Source organism: Carassius auratus, linkage group LG44F (genome assembly GCF_003368295.1).
Source record: "Carassius auratus strain Wakin linkage group LG44F, ASM336829v1, whole genome shotgun sequence".
NCBI lineage: Eukaryota > Metazoa > Chordata > Actinopteri > Cypriniformes > Cyprinidae > Carassius > Carassius auratus.
Window position 1 is genome coordinate 6,454,169 of NC_039298.1, and position 23,928 is coordinate 6,478,096.

Consider the following 23,928-nt stretch of genomic DNA (forward strand, 5'->3'; position numbering starts at 1 on the left):
TTATTGTTGTTTTATACACTGTAGTTATATTACAGAGTGTTTACTTTTTCTTAAGTAGGTTTCTTATGATTGTTCAGTGTGACACGCGTCTTTTTCTCGCCGACCGGAAGTTCGCGGGACTGTGATACTGAACGGAAGTGTAGTCTTTGTGAACTACAGACGCCATGGCGGAGACGCTGCTGACCGGCGCGGACTCTGCGGAGTATCTACAGGACGAGGTGAGGAGCCCTTGACCGCTGCGCCGCAGCAAACATCAGCGCGACTCATCTCGGCATGTGCAGCTCGTTATTTCGCTCGACATCCTCAGATATTTCGTGTTTGGTTGTCATTTTAGAAAGATCACGTGACAGCGCACTGACGTCTCAAAAATTGACACAATATAGCGAATAGTGCAGGTCTCTTTTATTATTCACCAATGTCACATTTTGTCACCGCTGTATTCTCTGTTGTGTATGCAAGTTTATATACTACTATATACTCACATGCAAAAATGACTAATAATGAATGGCAAGTGTCAATAGTTGTTTTAATCACGCCATCAAAACTTAAGGAACTTTATGACTAATGATTTTTAGATATTTGTTGAAACATCAGCAGATCTCAGTCAGTTTAGTCCCATCAGGATTTCAAAGATACATATCTGATCTGTATATAAGCAGCAGTATCTAGTTATATAATAATATGTAACATCTAATAAAGACGGGGATATGAAAGGTTTAAATGAGAAGAAATTGAAGCCGTGACGCTGCACACTTTGTTAAAGAAGATGCTGGTATGTGTGAAAAGACAAATCTGCTAATGCATTTATTATTTATTTATTTTTATTGTTATTATTTTTGTGACTGAAGTTGCTGCAGCTTTTCTCTGAGTTTGGGGTGATATTTGTGCATAATTTGTCATGTATTAATGTAGTTTCTTTGAGTGTCAAGAAGAGTGTAGTTACATGTAAATCGTTTATTTTTTTAATTTTTTTTAAATTAAATTATTGATTTCAAGTGTGCAGGCAGGCCCTTCAAACTTTAAAGGTTTAATTACTAATTTAATGTACTGACAGATTAACAGTCACGTTGTTCTCTATCATTGTCATATGGTTGATTTTCTAAAATATTTTAACAATATTTACATAATTTTACAGTTGCATTCTTTCCAAATGTTAAAAGGGCTGGTCCTCTCTGTTCATGTGATGATGACAGTAGAGCATCTGTTTGTGGCTTTGCTCTCGAGATAATGTGTGTGTGTGTGTGTGAGAGAGAGTGAGTGAGTATGAGTGAGTGAGCGAGTGAGTGAGTGTGTGTGAGTGAGCTAGAGTGAGTGAGTGAGTGTGAGAGTGTGTGTGAGAGAGTGAGTGAGCGAGAGTGAGTGTGAGTGAGTGAGCGTGAGTGTGAGTATTATACCTGGGGTACTCCTTTTCTAACCCAAATATTTGGTCTTGTAAACGTGTTTCGGCATATCCCCATTAAAATGTGTGTTCTGCGCATGTTCTATTCGCTAGGAATCTTGGTCTTTTGAGTCTTTGGATACAGGAAGAAGAATCGGAAATGACGCATATTGCGTCTTACGTCCAGACGCTAACCGTGCGTCGCCGTTTACATCGGGATATTGGCGACTGATTACACATTCCATGTATACAGGAGTAACTCTCTCTGCTCACGCATGTAAATGGGTTATCCCGAATGTTTCAGAAACCCAAAAAGTGACCTTAACCCGACCATAACCCGAATTTTAACAGCTTGTAAACGTAGTCAGTGAGTGAGTGTGTGTGAGAGTGAGTGTGTGTGAGAGTGAGTGTGTGTGAGCGTGAGTGACTGTGTGTGAGTGACTGTGTGTGAGTGAATGAGTGTGAGATTGAGTGTGCGAGAGTGAGCGAGAGTGAGTGTGTGTGAGAGAGTGAGTGAGAGAGTGAGCGAGAGTGTGAGTGAGAGTGAGTGTGTGTGAGTGACCGAGCGAGAGTGAGTGTGAGTGAGCGAGCGAGAGTGAGTGTGTGTGTGTGAGTGAGTGTGTGAGTGAGTGAGTGAGCGAGAGTGAGTGAGTGTGTGTGAGTGAGTGAGTGAGTTAGTGATAGTTTGTGAGTGTGAGTGAGCGAGCGAGAGTGAGTGAGTGAGTGTGAGTGAGTGAGTTAGTGATAGTTTGTGAGTGTGAGTGAGCGAGCGAGAGTGAGCGAGCGAGAGTGAGTGAGTGAGTGTGTGTGAGTGATTGAGTTAGTGATAGTTTGTGAGTGTGAGTGAGCGAGAGTGAGTGTGTGTGAGTGAGTGAGTGTGTGAGTGAGTGAGTGAGCGAGAGTGAGTGAGTGTGTGTGAGTGAGTTAGTGATAGTTTGTGTGTGTGAGTGAGTGTAAGTGAGTGAGCGAGCGAGAGTGAGCGAGCGAGAGTGAGTGAGTGAGTGTGTGTGAGTGAGTGAGTTAGTGATAGTTTGTGAGTGTGAGTGAGCGAGAGTGAGTGTGTGTGAGTGAGTGAGTGTGTGAGTGAGTGAGCGAGAGTGAGTGAGTGTGTGTGAGTGAGTGAGTTAGTGATAGTTTGTGAGTGTGAGTGAGCGAGCGAGAGTGAGTGAGTGTGTGTGAGTGTGTGAGTGAGTGAGTGAGTGAGTGAGCGAGAGTGAGTGAGTGTGAGTGAGTGAGTGAGTGTGTGAGTGAGTGAGTGAGCGAGAGTGAGTGAGTGTGTGTGAGTGAGTGAGTTAGTGATAGTTTGTGAGTGTGAGTGAGCGAGCGAGAGTGAGTGAGTGAGTGAGTGTGTGTGAGTGTGTGAGTGAGTGAGTGAGTGAGCGAGAGTGAGTGAGTGTGAGTGAGTGTGTGAGTGAGTGAGTGAGTGAGTGAGCGAGAGTGAGTGAGTGAGTGTGAGTGAGTGAGTGTGTGAGTGAGTGAGTGAGCGAGAGTGAGTGAGTGTGTGTGAGTGAGTGAGTGAGTGTGTGAGCGAGAGTGAGTGTGAGTGTGTGAGTGAGTGAGTGAGTGAGTGAGCGAGAGTGAGTGAGTGTGTGTGAGTAATGAGTTAGTGATAGTTTGTGAGTGTGAGTGAGCGAGCGAGAGTGAGTGAGTGTGTGTGAGTGTGTGAGTGAGTGAGTGAGCGAGAGTGAGTGAGTGTGAGTGAGTGAGCGAGAGGGAGTGTGTGTGAGTGAGTGAGTGAGTTAGTGATAGTTTTTGTGAGTGTGAGTGAGCGAGTGTGTGAGTGAGTGAGTGAGTTAGTGATAGTTTGTGTGTGTGAGTGAGTGTGAGTGAGGGAGCGAGAGTGAGTGAGTGTGTGTGAGTGAGTGAGTGAGTGAGTGAGTTAGTGATAGTTTGTGTGTGTGAGTGAGTGTGAGTGAGCGAGCGAGAGTGAGTGAGTGAGTGTGTGTGAGTGAATGAGTTAGTGATAGTTTGTGTGTGTGAGTGAGTGTGAGTGAGGGAGCGAGAGTGACTGAGTGTGTGTGTGTGAGTGAGTGAGTGAGTTAGTGATAGTTTGTGTGTGTGAGTGAGTGTGAGTGAGCGAGCGAGAGTGAGTGAGTGAGTGTGTGTGAGTGAGTGAGTGAGTTAGTGATAGTTTGTGAGTGTGAGTGAGCGAGCGAGAGTGTGTGTGTGTGTGAATGAGTGAGTGTGTGTGTGAGTGAGTGTGTGTGTGTGTGAGTGAGTGAGCGAGAGTGAGTGAGTCAGTTCAGTTCAATTGAGCTGTATTGGCCTGACTGTGGAACAGCACAATGTTGCCAAAGCAATAAACAATGAACAAGTTATATAGGCATGTAGATAATTTAAGATGAAAGAACTTATTCATTGCCATATTGTACATATATTATCACACAACACACACACACACACACACACACAAATAATACTAAAGGTGAATATTTACAGAGAGCATTGATAAAGAATGTGTCATGTTTCGGCAGAAGTCTGACTTTGATGTGGCTCCTGCACTGAATCTGGGGGATCTGGACATCACCACAGATGAGTTCATTCTGGACGAGGTGGACAGTGAGTTGTGTTTTCATTGGCTAAGGGAAGGGCAGGGAGCTTCTTCCCAGAATCCACTAGTAAGATGCTTGTTATTTGTGTGTTTTCAGTTCACATTCAAGCGAATCTGGAGGATGATCTGGTGAAGGAGGCACTCAAGACGGTGAGATGAAGCTGATCTGCTGTGTGTGTTTGTGTTTGTGTGTGCGTGTCTCATGTGTTTGTGTGGATCAGGGTGTGGATCTGAGGCAGTACTCCAAACAGGTGGAGACGGAGCTGCAGCGCATCGAACAAGCATCAATCAAGGACTGTATCCATACCTCAGTGCATTTATCACAGAATCACTCATCCAAAGAAACAAATCTTTACTTCACTACTTCATGAGGATCACTTTCCTATCGCTGTTATGATTGTTTTTTTCCTTCTCTGTTTGACATGGATGTTAGTAGAGACCCTTAACAGTAGCGCTGGTGCAGATATCAAAGAGAGTCAGAATATAGCCTCTTTACACAACCAGATCTCAGCCTGTGACTCCATACTGGAGGTGAGTGTGTCCTGCCTTCTACAGTAGTAATTAATAACGAACGGAGAGTGTTGTTCAAGCTCAAAATTCAGAAACTAAAATCTCAGTTTGAAGAAACAAAGTCACCTACATCTTGGATGCCCTGGGGGTAGCAGATAAACATCACATTTTCATTTTTGGGTGAAGTATCCCTTTAATAAGATGCAGATTAATTCTCTGCCAGCAGGTGGTGCTCATGAACAGCAGTGATACAGTGTTTCCTTGGTTACCGCTGTAAACAAAGCAGAGCTGCTTATGAACTCTACTTTAATCTGGAGTTGTACAGTGGCAAGATGAAAAGAAAATGCCACTTAACTTTTCTAAAGACTCTCAGAGATATATACATATAAACTCCTGCTCCAATTGAATCATGATTTGTTTCGAATCTCAACCGAACTGAATCGTGATAATCTTTACACCCCTAATCTTAATTCGGGCAGCTTTGATGCTGCTGGGCTCTTTGAGCACATCTGGAGCTGTCTGAGGGATGTGAAGCTGTGTTGAGTCTGCTGCTTTGCTCCTCTGTGTCCAGCGCATGGAGGGCATGTTGAGCAGCTTCCAGAGCGACCTGTCGTCCATCAGCAGTGAGATCCAGACGCTCCAGCAGCAGTCGGTCAGCATGAACCTGAGGCTGAAGAACCGGCAGGCCGTGCGCAGTCATCTCAGCCAGCTGGTGGATGAGCTGGTCGTCCCCAGCACCATGATCTCGTAAGGACACGCTCATCACAGGCAGCGCTGTAGCGTCTCAATCATTCAGTTAGGAGCTCTGTGTGTGTGTGTGTGTGTGTTTCAGTGTGATTCTGGACAGTCCTGTGACGGAGCAGGAGTTTCTGGAGCAGCTTCACGAGCTCAACAGCAAGATCAACTATGCTAAAGAGCTCAGCTTCAGAGAAACCCTCGCCTGCTCCGACGTACAGGACATCGTAGATCGCCTCAAAATTAAAGTGAGAGCAAATCAGAGATTCTACTTGATCAAACAGATGTATTGAAAATGAACACTACTGAGTTTTCTGCTCACAGGCCGTCTCAAAGATCCGGGAGTTCATCCTGCAGAAGATCTACTCCTTCAGAAAGCCCATGACCAACTACCAGATCCCTCAGAACACGCTGCTGAAGTACAGGTGCGTGGCTTCATCAGAGGAATGAGAAGCAGAAGATTTCTCCGAGAAGGCAGAATTAGGCCCAATCCCAATTCTATTTTATACCCCTTCCTCTTGTCCCTTGAAACAGAGTGTCAAGGGGTAGCGGAGAACATATTCCCCTAAGGGTTGGGACACCACTACCATGACGCCACACGCCATCGTTCGTCATCTAGATCTAGCTCTGCTGTGCTGGTGTGCATTAGAGCCTTCATCGTTCTGTATTAATGAGCTGCTTACTGACACACACACACACACACACATATCAGAAATCATGCAGCTCACACATCCAGGAGAAAATAAACTTGTCAACACTGCCCCACGACTTTTATTAAATACAGTTTAAATACTGAATCACTACTATATATTTTCCAGTGATGAGAGGATATAATCACTGTTTTAAGTAAACTCACTCTAAAAAGATAAACACACAGACGCGAATACACACAACTTCCATTTCTTTCTCTCTCTCTCGAATTGGCAATATTTGAGAAAATGGTTTAGCGGTTTCTAATTATTGGGGGGATTATCCCCCATCAGTGTCTACAGCAGTTATGGTCCTGATCAGACATGTGCTGTGGCACTATCATGCAATCTGAAATGATATGATGTTAGCAAATATTAGCGATTTTTTGCAAACATTTCTTTGAGTAACATGACCGTTAATATGAACTCACAATTGAATGGAACATAAAACAAATGAATACTTTTCGTTAAGATCTTTATTTATGCTAAAAAAAAAGCTTACATTTATGTGTCTTTTTGTTCGCTGTAGTAGCCATGTTTCCGAGATAATTCATACCCCTTTGTTTGAAGTGTGGCTATCTGGCCCTTCCCCTTACCCCTACCCCTCCAACCAAAAGGGAAAGGGGAAGGGCTAAGGGGTAGAATTGGGATGGGCCTTAGTCTTCGTCTCTGGCCTCTCAGTTCAACCCCACTGTGCTGTAAAACTGTTTCTCACATGTAGAATGTCTTTCCTTCAACCCTGGAACATTACACTCCACAATACCCTGAACACAAAGATTGTGGGTTATTAATTTATCCACATGACGGTGGTCCCCCGTGTCTATGCCTGCTCCCTACTTGTGTTTACTAGAGCCTTTCTGTAATGAGAATATATATCATATATCAATATCATTCTCTCTATTTTGAACTACTTTGATCTTCTCATCTCTGTTGAGAGAGAAGCGCTGTCTGATTACGGATGTGTTTCAGGTTTTTCTATCAGTTCCTGCTAGCCAATGAGAGGACCGTTGCTAAGGAGGTCCGGGACGAGTATGTGGACACCATGAGCAAGATCTACTTCAGTTACTTCAAGTCCTACAGTGGCAGACTGCTGAAAGTCCAGGTGACAGACTGTGCTTCTGGAAGAGCTTGAGAGTGTAGTATTTATCGAGCGCTAACGCTGCGGCTGGCGCTTCACATGCTGCTCAAACAATGACTTCATTAAGTGCTTCATTTGTGCCTGCTGTGTAAGCAGACAGATCAGATGTTTGTGTGGTTTGAGTTAGGTCTGATTTGGGCACCCAGATCTACAGGCTGCATGTAGCTAAAAAAGCAAATGTCAAAATAATAATAGGCTGATAACACATCTGAACGTACGTATGTATGATGGATATGTATGTAATTTAGGATTCTCTCTCTTTCTGTCAGTATGAAGATGTTGCAGATAAGGATGATCTGATGGGAGTGGAGGACACAGCCAAAAAAGATATCCTTCAAACCGCCGTCTGAACACAATCACTTACAGTAGCACACTTACTTCAGGATCAGTATCAGATGTCTTTGGGATTTGGTAGGGAAAGCATTAGCTTTTGGCTGTGCCATTATGATGTGGTTGATTCCTTTAACTGCTATGCAGGGTTTTTCTCCAAGCCTTCTCTCAAGAGTAGGAACACTATTTTTACTGTTGGCCCGAGGGGGGCAGTGCTGAGTCCTGCAGAGCTGGAGGGGCCCATACTGATCCCACACACTGCTCAGAGAGGAGACACCAGAGTGAGACACTCCGCTTCACACACACACACACACACACACACACACACACACACACACACACTGCTCAGATAGGAGACACCAGAGTGAGACACTGCGCTTCACTCACACACACACACACATATGCGCACACACTCTCACACACACACACACACACCCCATAGGCTCATGTGTGAAAGCCCAATACTCAGCCTCTACTTGCCTGTAAACACTGATGGCACCAAGGTTATTATAGTGTAGTTTTGCATTTTTTAGTTCGTTTTATTTCAATATCATTTTCAAATTTGCAATAAAATTTAGTTGAGTTTTTATTCGTTTCAATAATAATTTTGTCAGTTTTAGTTTGTGAACATTTCTATTTCATTTTTATTTAGTTTGGTTTTAGTAATTGAGGTTTAGCAGAATGAACTTCCAGTGCGCAGCAGAACAAAGAGAGATCTTAACCTTGTTAACGCAAACGTCTGGCTCATTCATCTGCATGCTCTGCAGTCTGATTGTGTCAAAGCAACTGAACAGCATTAATTAGGAAAAGAAAATTAATTAGGAGACGTCACTGTTCGCTATGGTGTCAGTATAGCAGCTGGAAATTGAAAATTGCACATATATATATATATATATATATAAAACATGTTTACTGAACAGATCACTCTTTCTTTAAGAATAAGAATTATAATGAAAATGTTCTTAGTGATAAAAATCCACCTCAGAGTCTGCTCTATCCTATAAGGAGTCCTTTTACATTACTGTAAGGTTACGGTTAACAACAGAGCGCTAACTTCAATTTAATTACTATTTTTTAGTGCTGTCAATCGATTAAAAAAAATTAACTAATTAATCGCACAATTTTTTTTAATTAATCGCGATTAATCGCAATTAAAAGACTGAAACTTTTTGGATATGTAAATGTAAAATGTAAATAATTAATGTAAACTCAAGACAAAGAAACTATTTAAATGCAAAATATGATTGTTTATTGGAATTTTTGTTTAACTTGTAACACAGATTTTCTCATGTAAACAACATACCTGCAATAAACCATCAATATCCTCCAAATTAACTGTTGGCTTGAAAGCCATATTTATTACATAAATAAAAACACAGGCATGTAAGTACCATTTGAATTTCAAGACAATCAATGCCAATAAAGAAGTAAAATGATTTCCATGTTGAATTCTAAGTGGACTGCAAAAAAATTCCAAAGTATAGTCATTGCCAGTGCTTTAAGTGGGCCAGAGCACCAGTACTCAGTACCGCCACTTCCAAATATAGCTCTTGAGCGTACCGCCACCTCTCCGTGCGCCCAGAACGTGCTTGTAGCGTACCGGTACGCTCATTTGGACATCTGTTTTAATCGAGGTTTTAATCTTTTACCTGCACTGCCGATTTTCAGAGCGCCCTTCACAATGCAAGCTTCCTAATTCATCCCACCCAGAGCAGAAACTACATTACCCATTCACCCTTAAGTTATACAAGTGAATAGCGCATGTGTCGCTTTTCCCACTGTTAAGTGTCAACAACTCAACGTGGCCGGAGAAGGTGTGTGAAACTCGTTGTGAGTTATACTAAAGCAAAATCTTGAGTATTTATTGTCTGATAAACATTAAAAACTGTCTGCGGAGGTTGAGTCGTCCTGCAGCCCCCGCTGGCTGCTCATTGGATGCAGCATCTTTTTTCTAAGTTCTAAAAAAATACCGTAGACGGCAAGGCACAAATTTAGATATTCATTTATCTAATTAATCTATAGCCTATGCACAAAGACAATATGATCTTTTTGTCCCCTTTTTGTTTTAAAGCTTGATGAAGAGAGAGAGCGCAAGTTGCTGCAGCTGAGGAGGACAGTGATGCACGCGTACAGGAGTGATTGACAGTTCGCGGCACTGTGTACAAAAAATACTCCGCTACACAATTATTTCCTTATTTTCGTTTAAGCTTATTAACGTTAGCGTTACAGAAAGGTCTGATTTACGCACTGTTACAGTCATTGTTTTTTTTTTTTTTAAACAATGACATTTGAGTTCATGATTTTAATGTTGCTGTTTCTTGTGGCAGACTGAAGAGTAATCCGGCAGAGTTTTATACTGAAACTTTCCGTCTAAAAGTCCTTCCTTGGTCTTATCCATATTTCTTTGCACGTTGAACACACATAGGCCACAACTGGAAATAAAAAAAACTGCAACCGCGTTAATTGCGTTATTTTTTTTTTTACGCGTTAAATATTTCAAATTAATCGAATGCGTTAACGCGCTAATTTTGACAGCACTACTATTTTTATATAATTAACACTCAAAAATGTATGCAAACTGTAAATTGCAGTTTTTAAATGAAATTAAAAGACCGTCAAAACCGCATTTTCTGTTTCCTGAAGAAAATGGACATCATTTGAAAGACGAGACATTGATTTTTATCAGAAGTAACAATATATAAGACTGTAAGTTTCCAATGAAGTTCTGCTCGTGCAGTGGTTAAAACAACACTGTATTTGTTTGGTTCATTTGCTCACCGAACCGAAAGAATATTGAGTACGAATACGTGTACCATTACAACCCTGCCCTCTCTGTGTGTTCCCTGCTGATGGGTCCGTCTCTCTCTGTCTCAGTACCCGTACGAAACGCTCTTCCGCAGTCAGCACTACGCTCTGCTGGACAACGGCTGTCGAGAGTTCCTCTTCCTGTCCGACTTCTTCATGGTGGCCGGAAACTCTGCTCTGGATTTGTTCAACAGCATTATGGGAAAAACACTCAGCATGTTCCTGGTACAGTCACTCCCTTACGAAGATCAGTATCTTGAAACATGATATCCCCATATTTCTGTTGTTCTAGTGATGTAATTGGCTTACAAAATCTACATTATTATTATTATTATTATAGTTTGTAATAGTTTTTTTGTTAGACATTGTCCATTCTTCATCTTTGTGTCTCTCCTCGGTCTGCAGAAGAGTCTGTCCACGTACCTGTCAGACTGTTACGACAGTATTGCCGTGTTTCTCTGCATTCACATCATTCTGCGCTTCAGAGCCATCACAGTCAAGAGGAACATCCCCGCGCTCGACAAGTGAGTGCCTCGTTCATCACAAACACAAGCTGTAGAGGACAGTCGTCTGCTCTCATTCTGCCCAGGAATGAACCCTAGTGTTGTAGTGTTACAGCACAAAATATCACTTCATGTGCTCACTAAATCCATGAAGTTGGTGGGTGTTTAACAGTTCACCCGAGCACCCATGGGTTTATTGGATGGGACGGTAAGATCAGACAGGAAAGTGCGGGGCTATCAGTGCCAACATATCCAGGGCTCCAGACTCTGATACAAGTGCAGTTACTAATAATATTACATGTTTGTTTCTTGGTAATGCACATTTGACAGTGAAGCACTGAGCTTGAGTTGGGACGTGCACAAAATTTACTTTTATTAACAAAACTGTGCAAAATTTAAGTTAAAAAATGACATGGATTTAAACGTCCTTGAATCATGATGTAAAGTGAAGGATCATCAGGCAGTTGGTGGCACGGTTACTCCATCCCAAAATGAAAATGTTGTCATTAATCACTTACCCTAATGTCGTTCCAAACCCGTAAATCGTCAGAATACTCCCATCTGCCATCAGTGATTCAACCATAACGTAATGAAGTGATGAGAATACGGTTCACACATAAAAAAAATAAATAACGACTTTATTCAACAGGTCTCATCTGTGTCTCTCCACATCAGCGTAGCACCATATTGGCAGCTTACATTCTTCTGTATCATCCGCGCCACAAGGATGCACTGTTTTCTTTCAAATCAAAGTGTAAATATAAATAGAAAATGTATCCTTGTGGCGCGGATGATACAGAAGAGTGTCAGCTCAAAAAAGTCTCTAATTTGGTTTTATTCACCTATTATTTTACTTGGCAGTCAGTGGGACAGTCATAAGCCTCCAAGTTTTTATCCAAAATATCTTAAAATGTGTTCTGAAGACAAACCAAGCTTTAGGGGTTTGGAGCAACATGGGGGTAAGAGATTAATGACAACATTTTCACTTTAAGCTGGTTATGTTTATATTTTCTGTAGGCAAATTACATGATGTACTGTAGGCTATTTTATCAGTGTTGTTCAATAAAACCATACAATTGCTTGGTTTTGATACTTTATCTGAACCAGTTATTATCACCTCATCATTAGCTTATATAGTAATAGCTATACTATAGTCTGTTTTATTTGTATTACTAAAAATACCAGATTACTCATTGTCAAAATAATCTGTATCAGGTAACGTATGTAACCATAGTTCCCTGAGTAGGGAATGAGACATGCGTCCTCTAGGGGGCGCTTTGGGGAACACTTCATCATGACCCGTGTCTGAAGCATACATTGAAAAAAACCAACTTGTTGGCCGGTGACAGCCTCCGACAGCCTCTGACGTCACTACCGGCGCGACTATAAATCAGCACCGGGAGAGCACGTCATTATCTTCTTCGTCTGAAGCTTGCGTCTGAAGCATGGCAGAGAGCTAGAGGACACAGTGTCTCGTTCCCTACTCAGGGAACTATGGTTACATATGTAACCTGAGACAGTTCCCTTTCGAGGGAACTTTGAACTGCATCCTCTAGGGGGTGCTTTGGGGAACAGTATACCCACGCCATCATGCTGAGGGGAGTGCAGGCACTAAGTACCAACTCTACCATTTCCATTGGAGTTGCCCCTGGGACGTTTAGACGGCTGTCTCAGTACCCCTTACGGCAAAAAGGCCTAAGCTACATACCCAACTTAATTGTTAGGGCCTCGGCCCAGGGTAGAGCTGAAGGCTTGGAATCAGGAAAGATTCCTTTAAAGGGATACGGCTAAGAACCTAGTATTTCTACCAAGTCCTGCCTGTCTTACAGGGGCTACCGCTAGCTTACGCATAAGCTTGCTGAAAGAGCTGTCTCTACAGATCTCTAGTAGCAACACTCTGTTTAGATAGGTATCCGAGGATACATAGGTGGAGTGGCGCCCAAGATGAATGGGGCTTTTACCAACTCAAGAAAGGGCACGAAGCAACCACGTGAAGCCCTCACCATATAGGATTTTAGAAAGAACGCAGAATACTAGCGTGCAAACTTACCACAGTGTGGACTTCAGAAAGTGTGCAAAGACTTCACGTGCACACTTACCATGGCATGGATTTTCAAATACTGTTCTAAGGAGCTCTCATGGCACTCCGATAGAGCAGCTCATAGATAGTGTATCTCAAAACAGTATGATTGTCATCAACTCAATCTGTGGAAACAATCCTGGAGCGCTCTGGGGAAAAAACAGAGAACTCAGTCTCATACGAGAGGAGAACTCCGAGCTCAGAGTAGCGCGCTCATAGGTGACCCTTTTTTGGAAAAAAGTGGAGCGCTGCAAATTACCACGAGAATCACCCAAATAGCCCCTCATGTTGAGGGTAGCAATGCTTGAGGTGTATAAACAAATACACACTTGCTGAATGGAGCACAAAGAACCAAGGTCTGATCATCTCAAGAAAGGGAACGAAGCGGAGCGCATAAACCTTATCGTACAAGATTTCAGAAAGTTTGCAGAGTTTTGCGTGCAAACTTACCACTTGTGGATTTTTAGAAAGTGCGCAAAGTGTTCACGTGCACACTGACCACCATGTGGTTTTGAGAAAGTACACAGAGCTTAGCGTGTGGACTTAAAGGTTCCTAAGCATCGCAGAGGTGCTGAATCTCACGGGAGAGGCAAGCTCAATTTTACAAACCTCGGGCGAGGGGAACATCACCTGAGGCAGCATATACAAGAAGACTTCTGTAACTGCCACCTCCACTACCCGCTAGATGCGACAGCACCCCTAAGCAGCCAGGAGACCCCTCAGTGTGACCTTGCCGGACATCCATGAAATTCCCTGCAGTGCTGTGCCAGGCCTGATGATCAAGGAGGCTCCCTCAGAAACCTGTGATCTCAGCTGCCTAATACCGGAACATTAAGCCGGATGGCTGGTGCTGGCGAGTTTTTATTACCACTGAAACTGAGCACTGCAAAGGAAACTCACAGAGTTTATTAGTAGACACGTAACCTCCAGCAATTAAACACACATAAGTATATACAGAGATGGGTTACATTTACTCACCAACCCTCCTGCGCTGGAGCCCCGCTCAAGGGGCGCCTCCTTTTAGTCTGGACCATCAGTCAGGTGGTTGCTATGAACATAGAACCATTAAACCATTATAGGTCCAGCACAGGAGACTGTTATACAAGATGTTTCCACCTAACCTCGATCAGGTGGAGAGCTGGTGGTTACAGGGGAATTAGGAGGGGGAGGATAAAAGCAGAAGTTAACCCTCTGAAGTCGATTAACGCATATACGCATTATGAGGCTATTTTCTCCTTATAACCTCTTAGATTCCAGAGGGTTAAAAATCCCCAAAGGGAACGAGTAGATACCTCGGTATCACTCCGATTCGGACGAGAACGCTGCCTCGTCTAGATCATACCCCTTAGGTTCTGCTTACCTCCTCTTGACCCATGATTCCTCTAACTCCTGCCCGCAGGTGGAGGAGGAGCGCTAGTTCAGCTACCTGATCAGGTAAAGGCCCCTGCCTCTATCCAGGTCTCTTAGCAGATCAGTCAGATATGCTTGAAGCACCAGCATTGTGTGTAATAAAGCCACAGCCTGACCTGCTTCTGCGTATGCCTTGCCATTTAAGCGACTTGATTTTCTGAAGGGGCTTAGATGACAAGGCATCACCTCGATGTCGGCAGATTACTTTCATGCCGAAACCGATGGATGAGAGAAGAAAACGGCATCTTATATTTCTTTTTAATCTCTGTATGGAGATCATGCACAAATGAAAGGCTCACCAGAGCTGGAGGGTTATGGTCAAAAGGTAATTTTCGCTCAATAACCTCCAACAGCTCTACATACACAGGGCAGGAGAATTGAGAAAGCTCAGCCTCAGCTCCTTCACCATCCTCAAATATCTCCTGCTTTTCCTGGGTAAAAACCCAGCAGAGCACTAACCTCAGTATCAGAAAGTTTTAAAGATATAACATCATCCTCCCGAGGCTCTCTCTCGTCAGTCGCCCTTCTTTTTTTTCTTTTTTTTTTTATGAGCGCGAAAGGAAAGGTCCCTCTTTAAACCTTTCAGACAGATCCACATGTATTCTCACGAGCTCATTTTCTTCCATGCCTCAGCGTGGACAGATCCTGAACCGCAGGAAGCAGATGGCTGCCTTTTTTTTTTTTTAATCAGAAGAGAGATGAACGAGAGCGGAGCTTTTTCCATTGAAAAAACGCTCACAATGCATGCAGATTGCCTCCTCAAAGACATCGCGTGCATGCTCTTCACCCAAACAAATGACGCAAAGATAGCGTTTGTCTTCGGGTGTCAAATAAACGCCGACACGGATGCACACATCGTCTAAACGCTTGCTAGTTGTCGCCATGATAAACAGAGAAAAATCGCACTTACCGGTTCTCTCAGAAGCACGCTTCAAACAAAACAGTCAGTGAAGATGAAGAAGATAATGACGTGCTCTCCCGGTGCTGATTTATAGTCGCGCCGGTAGTGATGTCGGAGGCTGTCGCCGGCCAACAAGTTGGTGTTTTTTTAATGTATGTTTCAGACACGGGTCACAACGAGGTGTTCCCCCAAAGTGCCCCCTAGAGGACGCAGTTCAAAGTTCCCTCGAAATGGAACTGTAGATTACTTGATTACCAAAGTAATCATTAGTTACAGCCCTTGATTAGTTAAAATACTTCAAAATACAGCTGCATTGTTTTGAGTTGTGTGATCAAAAGACAAATATTTAGTCATTTTAAAAATGTTTTAAAAATAGTATTAAAGTATTGTCTCATTCTGTCTTTATATCTATATATATAAAGCTTTCATTCTTCAGGTCAATTATACATTCATGAAAAAGAAAATCAGTTTGAATAAGGAAACTTTGTCTATCTTTTGAATTGTTAAAGTTGCCACAGTCATTGCATGCTTTTGTGTTGCATTTTATTGGTGCCATTTTGTTTTATTAGTTTATTAGAATTTGAAAGATAATAACAATATTGTTTAATAAGTGAGATCTCAGATTTTAGTCCTTGTAAGCCAAAAAAGTAATGCTTGAAAGTCCTGTAATTTCAGTTTCTGTAGGAGGCCTGTCCTCAGTACTTCCTTGGGTCCCCTGTATGAGCACGTACTGTAAAATAAAGTGTAAGCTGATGCCTGCCGCATTGCATGCCATCAGTCCTCCAACATTAGCAATGCAAATCACAAGGTCTTTAACACGGGTAACGAGCGAGAACAAACCTGTTTAACTGGTTCTCACTCCCTATAAGCATCCCGTGTTGCATGTCTAAGACTTTTTACATAAATTAGTCATGGCATTAGCACTATACTGACCTCAAACATGTCCTTTAGCATCTTAATTTCACCAGTGCTGGGAAACGCCTTTCTGTTTCTGCTTTTTTTATTGAGAGTCAGTGGTGTCAGATGTCTTTTAAGAGGAAATAATTGAACATTGTTTCATTTCTAGTCTTCAGCATGTTTGGCTTTAAACATTCGTCTTGGAGTGAGCTTTATCCATTGTTACTAGGGATGAGTACCATCTGAAACCCAGTATTAAACTGACACAAGCACACAACATGAAACCCTGTTTAATTATGATGGAGGAGCAAAGTAAACATTCAAACATCTGCTTACACTTTAGGCATTTGTATGTGACATTAAAATGATATTAAATCACTCAATGTAACTGGATCTTCTTGAACCAGTTCAGCAAATCGAACTGAATCGTTTAAAACATTTTTTATTGTCGTGTGAATAGCGTCTGTGTGTGTGTGTGTGTGTGTGTGTGCAGGTACTGGGAGGCTGTGCTGGAGCTGCTGTGGCCCAGATTTGAGCTGATTTTGGAGATGAACATCCAGAGCATTCGAAACACTGATCCTCAGAAACTTGGTGTCCTGGACACCAGACCACACTACGTGTGTATACTCACATACACACACACACACACACACACACACACACACTCCTTCAGTGTGAGTTATGATGAGATGTGGGTAGATTTTAGAAATGGCCAGAGGAGGAGCTGCTCTTCATCAAGCATTTCATCAGTGTTTATGTCAGTCACTCCAGAATGAAGCAGATCGCTTCATAAAGAACGTTTCATAAAGTTCGTAAAGTTTCTGCTAGTGCAAGCATTGTGTAGGTTCATTCAACTACATTTATTACTACAACTACATAAAGGTATTATTAAACAAATAAAATGACATATTGCTCATGTTGTCTTTAGATTTGAAAATACAACAACAATTGTTCCAGTTTTCTTTTTATTTCTATGCGTGTACTGATATTAGAACCTGCATCTTTGCATTGATGCATTGATGGTCTTGAGAGAAAACACTGTCTCTTGTCACATATTAAACACAGCATCCACACAGATCAGATGTGTGTTCTCTGGATCATATATATATAGTGGGGTACATGTGGTCTGTTTTTCTTGCTGTTGCTGTAGATCACACGCCGGTATGCTGAGTTCTCCTCTGCTGTTGTTAGCATAAACCAAACCTTTCCGAACGAGAGGACCCATACTCTTCTGGGACAGCTGCAGGTGAGAGCAGAAACACCTCTGTGTCCTCCTGACGTAGAGCGGCTCACGCTGAAGCTCACCTGCTCTGGTTTCAGGTGGAGGTGGAGAACTTTGTGCTGAAGATGGCGGCTGAGTTTCCCTCTAGACGAGACCAGCTCATCTTCCTCATCAACAACTACGACATGATGCTCGGCGTGCTCATGGTGAGGCGACTCGCTGCTAACCGCTACGACTCTGGTGGGTGTCAGAGCGCACCATAACGTGTGTGTGTGTGTGTGCAGGAGAGAGCAGCTGACGACAGTAAAGAGGTGGAGGGCTTCCAGCAGCTGCTGCTGGCCAGAACACAGGTATATGATCTGAGATCCTGAGCACCGGCGCACACTGTGTAATGTGAGTAACCCTGTGTGTGTGTGTGTGTGTGTGTGTGTGTGTGTGTGGGACAGGAGTTTATAGAGGAGATTCTTTCACCTCCGTTTGGAGGCATGATTGCGTTTGTGAAGGAGAGCGAGGCACTAATGGAGAAAGGGCAGCTGGACAAACTCCGAAATGATGAAGGTGAGTGCTGAAGCTGCAGAGGTTTGTCTTATTGGTTTAATCGTGCTTCTTTAACCATCTGGAGTCGATTAACGTGTATACGCGTTATGAGTCATTTTCTCCTGATAACCCCAAAAATAACTTAAATTACACTTTCAGTTTTGATCGTACAGATAAGAGCAATATATCAACCGAATCTGTAAAGGGTCTACTTTTTTTCTATACAGACATAATAACAGCAAAATTTTGTGCTTTTATAAAATAAAGAAAACAAACAAGGTGTGCTGTCTGCAGCCTTTGTCTGCGCTGATCTTCGTTTACAAACACGTCATTAAAATGAACTGTAACTCAGTGAATACTAAACGAAGAGACATGAGAGATATATCTATAGAAAACCTGACATGCCTACTTCAAATATTATGTGAAATAATTATCCATATGAAAACAATGCGATGTCTGTTTTTCACGTCTCCCTTCATTATCTTCTAATGTGACCATGCCCCCGTGCTGAACGCGCTATTCAGATTCTAATGTTTCTCTGAAGCGCGCGGCTTGAATACACCCACAACAGAAGACAACGCAGAGAGACTGTTCAAGTTTTTTATTTTACTGTTTGCTTCATGATGAGAGGAATAAGACATAATTCACCCCAAAGAGATGTGATGTGGATTACCTCAGGATTTGAGATTTGGATTTCCTCAGAAAAAAAGTGAAGCGCTGTATTCAGCAGAGATCATAAACGTACGTCTTTATTTATATACTTGTAATAGGTTTCACATAGTGTATAAACATTTTACTAGTTAGACTTTTTCCGAACTATAATTCCTGACTAAATGTATAATCAAGTGAATCATTATGAAGTTTCATTCACATCATCTAAATGTTCTACTGTACTTCTAGTATCAGTGACCAAGTGTAACAATATACACTGTACCATTCCAAAGCTTGGAGCCAGTATATATAGAAATTAACTTTAACCGCATTAATAATAATAATAATAATAATAATAATAATAATAATAATAACAGTATTTTTTGTTTGTTTGTTTTTTTAGTAGAAAATCTGAATATTAGAAGGAATTCTGAAGGATCATGTAGATGGACTAATGATGCAAAAAATTCAGCTTTGATTGTTCTTAATAAACTTTAACTGTACTCGAAAGTGAATATTAAATAATTTTTGTGAGATAATTAAATATATTCTAAAAAAACTACAAACATAAAAATATATACATTTACTTTGTCCTCACATACTTTCTTGTAAGTCTTCCCTCTCAGTCACAAACCTGACTGAAACCCTATCATACACCCAGCGCAAGCGTGCTGGTCTAACAGAGAGGTGTGTTCAGGGGCATTGCTATTTTAAGGAGCTGAAAATAGACTGCGTCATAGACCAGCTCAAACCTAGTCTAAAGTCAATGGCGCAATATTTTTTGTTATTTAAAGAGCGCGTTGGTAGAAAATGCGCCTCTGGGCGGGTCCATAGATGATCGTCACACAAACATGCCAAATATTAAAAACAAAAGGATTACAATGTAAAAGAATATTATTGTGTAGGCTACATTAATATACAAATGTAATGATGGAGAGTCCTTGCGTATATTAGAATTACGCTACATATTTGCAATTCAGCCTATTAATACTTGTAATGATGAATGAAATTCTACTTCATCCAACGCCGCCTTCACCTCGGGAAGCTTTGGTGGATTCCTGCTTGTCCCGTAGATGATCTGCGCAGATTGGTTTCTTCGCTTGAGAAGCGTTCAGTTTTTCTGCTTGCAAAAAAATTTGGGAATGGGAGATGACACTCTGATTGTTTTTTTTGAACATTACGCCCATTACTCTTTAAGAGAAAAGGGACAACCCATTCCAGAAATGCACCACGGACCATTTTTCCATCGTTAAAATGGCAAAAGTGGATTTGGAAATGCCCTTAGTGCACCTGCGCCATGTGCTTTACACTTTGCATTTAGATCATTAAAATAGGGCCCTCATTATGCAGCTCATTATGCAGCTCATTATGCAGGTCTTTGTCTTCTCAGGTGTAAATCACAATGATATTCATGATAGTTGACGCCTACTCACATATGGCTTTTACCAACAAAATGTGTCTTAGAAAATTTAAATCAATATATTGTTTTCTGTGAGTAAGTAAACAAGATGATCTTCACATCATTTAGAAAGAATAATTCTAGGCTAGATGCTCCAGGTTTGTCAGTCTTGTGAACAAATTTTCTGTATGTGTTTCATGACCTTCAAAATTTTAGTTTTTCACTAACCACATATAAACGTTGTTTTCTCAAAAACACAATCATGTACATACATGCTATTTACATATTATTGTAGCCTAGTTTATACTGAATACACTGTTTTCAGACTTTAGCCATGTAAATGTATATGTTGAAAAAAGTCAGGGCATGTCAAAAATTCTCCAGGCCTCAAAACCCCCCTAGACTTCAGAGGGTTAACTGATGCCGCGTTTCCACTGAAATTACCCGGTAAATCAGCAAACAGCAGCGTACTTGATAACATCAGTCAGCTGCCCTTGGCTAATGCAATTTTCCTCTGTGTATATTTACATTAAAACGGAATAGGATATCAAATACCACTGCGTCCTTTCGTTTTCATTTAAACAGAATAACAGCTGTGTACTTAGTTCAGGGATATGTGTATATGCAGCCATTACAATGAAACTAAATATTATATCAATTGCCTCTTTAAAATTTTCATTTGAACATATACAGTATTGTTCAAAATAATAGCAGTACAATGTGACTAACCAGAATAATCAAGGTTTTTCATATATTTTTTTTATTGCTACGTGGCAAACAAGTTACCAGTAGGTTCAGTAGATTCTCAGAAAACAAATGAGACCCAGCATTCATGATATGCACGCTCTTAAGGCTGTGCAATTGGGCAATTAGTTGAATTAGTTGAAAGGGGTGTGTTCAAAAAAATAGCAGTGTGGCATTCAATCACTGAGGTCATCAATTTTGTGAAGAAACAGGTGTGAATCAGGTGGCCCCTATTTAAGGATGAAGCCAACACTTGTTGAACATGCATTTGAAAGCTGAGGAAAATGGGTCGTTCAAGACATTGTTCAGAAGAACAGCGTACTTTGATTAAAAAGTTGATTAGAGAGGGGAAAACCTATAAAGAGGTGCAAAAAATGATAGGCTGTTCAGCTAAAATGATCTCCAATGCCTTAAAATGGAGAGCAAAACCAGAGAGACGTGGAAGAAAACGGAAGACAACCATCAAAATGGATAGAAGAATAACCAGAATGGCAAAGGCTCAGCCAATGATCACCTCCAGGATGATCAAAGACAGTCTGGAGTTACCTGTAAGTACTGTGACAGTTAGAAGACGTCTGTGTGAAGCTAATCTATTTTCAAGAATCCCCCGCAAAGTCCCTCTGTTAAAAAAAAGGCATGTGCAGAAGAGGTTACAATTTGCCAAAGAACACATCAACTGGCCTAAAGAGAAATGGAGGAACATTTTGTGGACTGATGAGTGTAAAATTGTTCTTTTTGGGTCCAAGGGCCACAGGCAGTTTGTGAGACGACCCCCAAACTCTGAATTCAAGCCCCAGTACACAGTGAAGACAGTGAAGCATGGAGGTGCAAGCATCATGATATGGGCATGTTTCTCCTACTATGGTGTTGGGCCTATTTATCGCATACCAGGGATCATGGATCAGTTTGCATATGTTAAAATACTTGAAGAGGTCATGTTGCCCTATGCTGAAGAGGACATGCCCTTGAAATGGTTGTTTCAACAAGACAATGACCCAAAACACACTAGTAAACGGGCAAAGTCTTGGTTCCAAACCAACAAAATTAATGTTATGGAGTGGCCAGCCCAATCTCCAGACCTTAATCCAATTGAGAACTTGTGGGGTGATATCAAAAATGCTGTTTCTGAAGCAAAACCAAGAAATGTGAATGAATTGTGGAATGTTGTTAAAGAATCATGGAGTGGAATAACAGCTGAGAGGTGCCACAAGTTGGTTGACTCCATGCCACACAGATGTCAAGCAGTTTTAAAAAACTGTGGTCATACAACTAAATATTAGTAAAATGTTTGTACAAAATAGTTTTGAGTTTGTACAGTCAAAGGTAGACACTGCTATTTTTTTGAACACACCCTTTTCAACTAATTGCCCAATTGCACAGCCTTAAGAGCGTGCATATCATGAATGCTGGGTCTCATTTGTTTTCTGAGAATCTACTGAACCTACTGGTAACTTGTTTGCCACGTAGCAATAAAAAATATACTAAAAACCTTGATTATTCTGGTTAGTCACATTGTACTGCTATTATTTTGAACAATACTGTAGATCAACTGAATACAGACCAAAGATAACCTGTTATATTTACCAAAACGAATTATATTTTGTGTTTAACCACTAAAGACACATCAGAGCCAGCGGCACACATCAGAAGGTCTAGCTGAGTTGAGAGTGCTCTCGGCGGATAGATGATCACTGAGCTCTCGCTGATCGCGTGGAGCTCACCGCCTCCGAGATCGGCAAAAATAGGCGCTGTCTTTATAAATAAACCACAGATTTGAGTTTTAAACAACTACATTCTCGCCTGAAATACTTTTAAAATTACATTTCATGACACAATAACAGTAATATTTTGAAAATGTTGATTCGAATAAATGGTGGTCGAACTCAACCAGTGCTGCGTGAACTCAACCAATCAGGATGTTTAGTGCTCAAGCCCCGCCCCCAAAAGTTCCGGAACTTTGAAAAAGTACCACCTCGCCAGCAGGGACTTTCTGAGGAGCATTTCTTTACCCGGAACTTTATTTAGTTCCTGGTTCCTGCGGTGGAAACACACTGAGTACCAGGCCAAAGTCCCTAGTTCCTGGGTAAAGTTCCTGCGGTGGAAAAACAGTGATGCATTAAAACATAGAAATACACCTTTCATATATATAAATATATATGTTTGTATAAAATAATAGCTATTCTTAATATTCTGTTAGACATTATATTTTATTTTTACTATATTATAAATATTTCAGTGATTTATATCTGACAAATCCAGATCTTTTTGACTCTTTAGATTGAGTTTCCTAGTTTAGCTGTTTTTCTGTTCAAATATGTCTGGTTATTGTTGTCATCCTAATGGAGATTCTCGTTCTTACAGTCACCATCACCGCTCAACACTTACTGTACGCTACTGTTCGTGTTTTGAATTAAATGTAAAAAAGCCTTTCTCCTTTTTCTAATGGTCCGTGTGTGTGTGTGTGTGTGTGTGTGCTGATGTAACGGTCCATGTGTGTGTGTGTGTGCTGATCTAACGGTCCGTGTGTGTGTGTGTGCTGATGTAACGGCCCATGTGTGTGTGTGTGTGTGTGTGTGTGTCAGCTCGTATCACGCAGCTGGTGCGGGGTTTCTCCAGCTCGTGGAAGCAGTCTGTGGAGGCCTTGAGTCAAGACGTCATGCGCTCCTTCACCAACTTCAAGAACGGAACCAGCATCATTCAGGTAGAGCCTGGTGAAGTAATGAAGTAGCTCATAGATGCTCTGTCAGACTGATGAGACGCTGTCTGCTTGTGTTCTCTAGGGAGCGCTGACCCAGCTCATCCAGTACTATCATGGTTTCCACAAGGTCCTCTCGCAGCCCACGTTCCGCAGTCTGGCAGTGCGCTCCGAGCTCATAAACATCCATCATCTGATGGTGGAAGTCAAGAAACACAAGCCAAACTTCTGAACCCTTCAGTATCTGTGGTAGCTACACTGCAGAAACCATTCTTCAGAAGAACATGATGCATTTCCCTGATAAGAAAAACTAGCTAACTGAAGTAACTGAAGTCTTAAAGGGTTTTTTTATTTATTTATGGAAAACAAGACATTAAAAGTATGATATTTTTCAGTTTAGAGCTTTCAGTCGATGGAAAGAAGTGTTGAATATTTGGAGCATTATTCTCATTGTTTGGTCATTCTTTTGTTTGGAAATTAGCTGATTATGGGATCTTCTTTTCATAAGGTGTGTTTGTAATTTCTTCTTTTATATGATTTGATTTATTTCCATGTTTGCTCTGTAAATTCAGTTTCAGCTTCTGTAAATGGTTTTGTGTTCCTCTCGTGTCTGAAAGTACAGTGTGTGGGGACGGATGTCTTCATAAAGTTATAACAAAGAAAAGCATTCCATGTCTCAAAATAAAAGATATCAGATCTAAAGTCTCTTTAAATATTCCCATCATTTTATCAGTTCTTTAAAGTGAAAAAGAG

The 23,928-nt window shown here is 41.4% G+C and overlaps 1 protein-coding gene across 2 annotated transcripts; it reads left to right on the forward strand.

Annotated features, from left to right (window-relative positions):
* Window positions 1-62: 62 nt before the first annotated feature.
* On the forward strand, window positions 63-23,877 carry LOC113068419 (vacuolar protein sorting-associated protein 52 homolog). 2 transcript variants are annotated; one of them, XM_026241200.1, is made up of 20 exons: window positions 63-218; window positions 3,853-3,937; window positions 4,027-4,079; window positions 4,151-4,226; window positions 4,393-4,460; window positions 5,011-5,186; window positions 5,272-5,422; window positions 5,499-5,599; window positions 6,833-6,965; window positions 7,271-7,328; window positions 7,479-7,612; window positions 10,206-10,361; window positions 10,542-10,660; window positions 16,421-16,544; window positions 17,078-17,173; window positions 17,248-17,355; window positions 17,434-17,499; window positions 17,596-17,707; window positions 23,063-23,181; window positions 23,261-23,877. In XM_026241200.1, exons 1-20 carry the CDS (start codon window positions 165-167, stop codon window positions 23,405-23,407), a joined length of 2,136 nt encoding a protein of 711 aa, XP_026096985.1. In that variant the 5' UTR covers window positions 63-164; the 3' UTR covers window positions 23,408-23,877. The 2 variants fall into 2 exon arrangements, with proteins under 2 accessions (XP_026096985.1, XP_026096986.1); XM_026241201.1 differs by having other exon boundaries at window positions 104-218; window positions 3,856-3,937.
* The last annotated feature ends 51 nt before the right edge of the window (window positions 23,878-23,928 follow it).

Excerpts from the sequence above, each read along its gene's own strand:
- LOC113068419 (XM_026241200.1), top strand. The coding sequence starts at position 165 with ATGGCGGAGACGCTGCTGACCGGCGCGGACTCTGCGGAGTATCTACAG. Across the intron at positions 5,423-5,498 it reads TAGATCGCCTCAAAATTAAA|GCCGTCTCAAAGATCCGGGA; the intron begins GTGAGAGCAAAT and ends TTCTGCTCACAG. Across the intron at positions 10,661-16,420 it reads AACATCCCCGCGCTCGACAA|GTACTGGGAGGCTGTGCTGG; the intron begins GTGAGTGCCTCG and ends GTGTGTGTGCAG.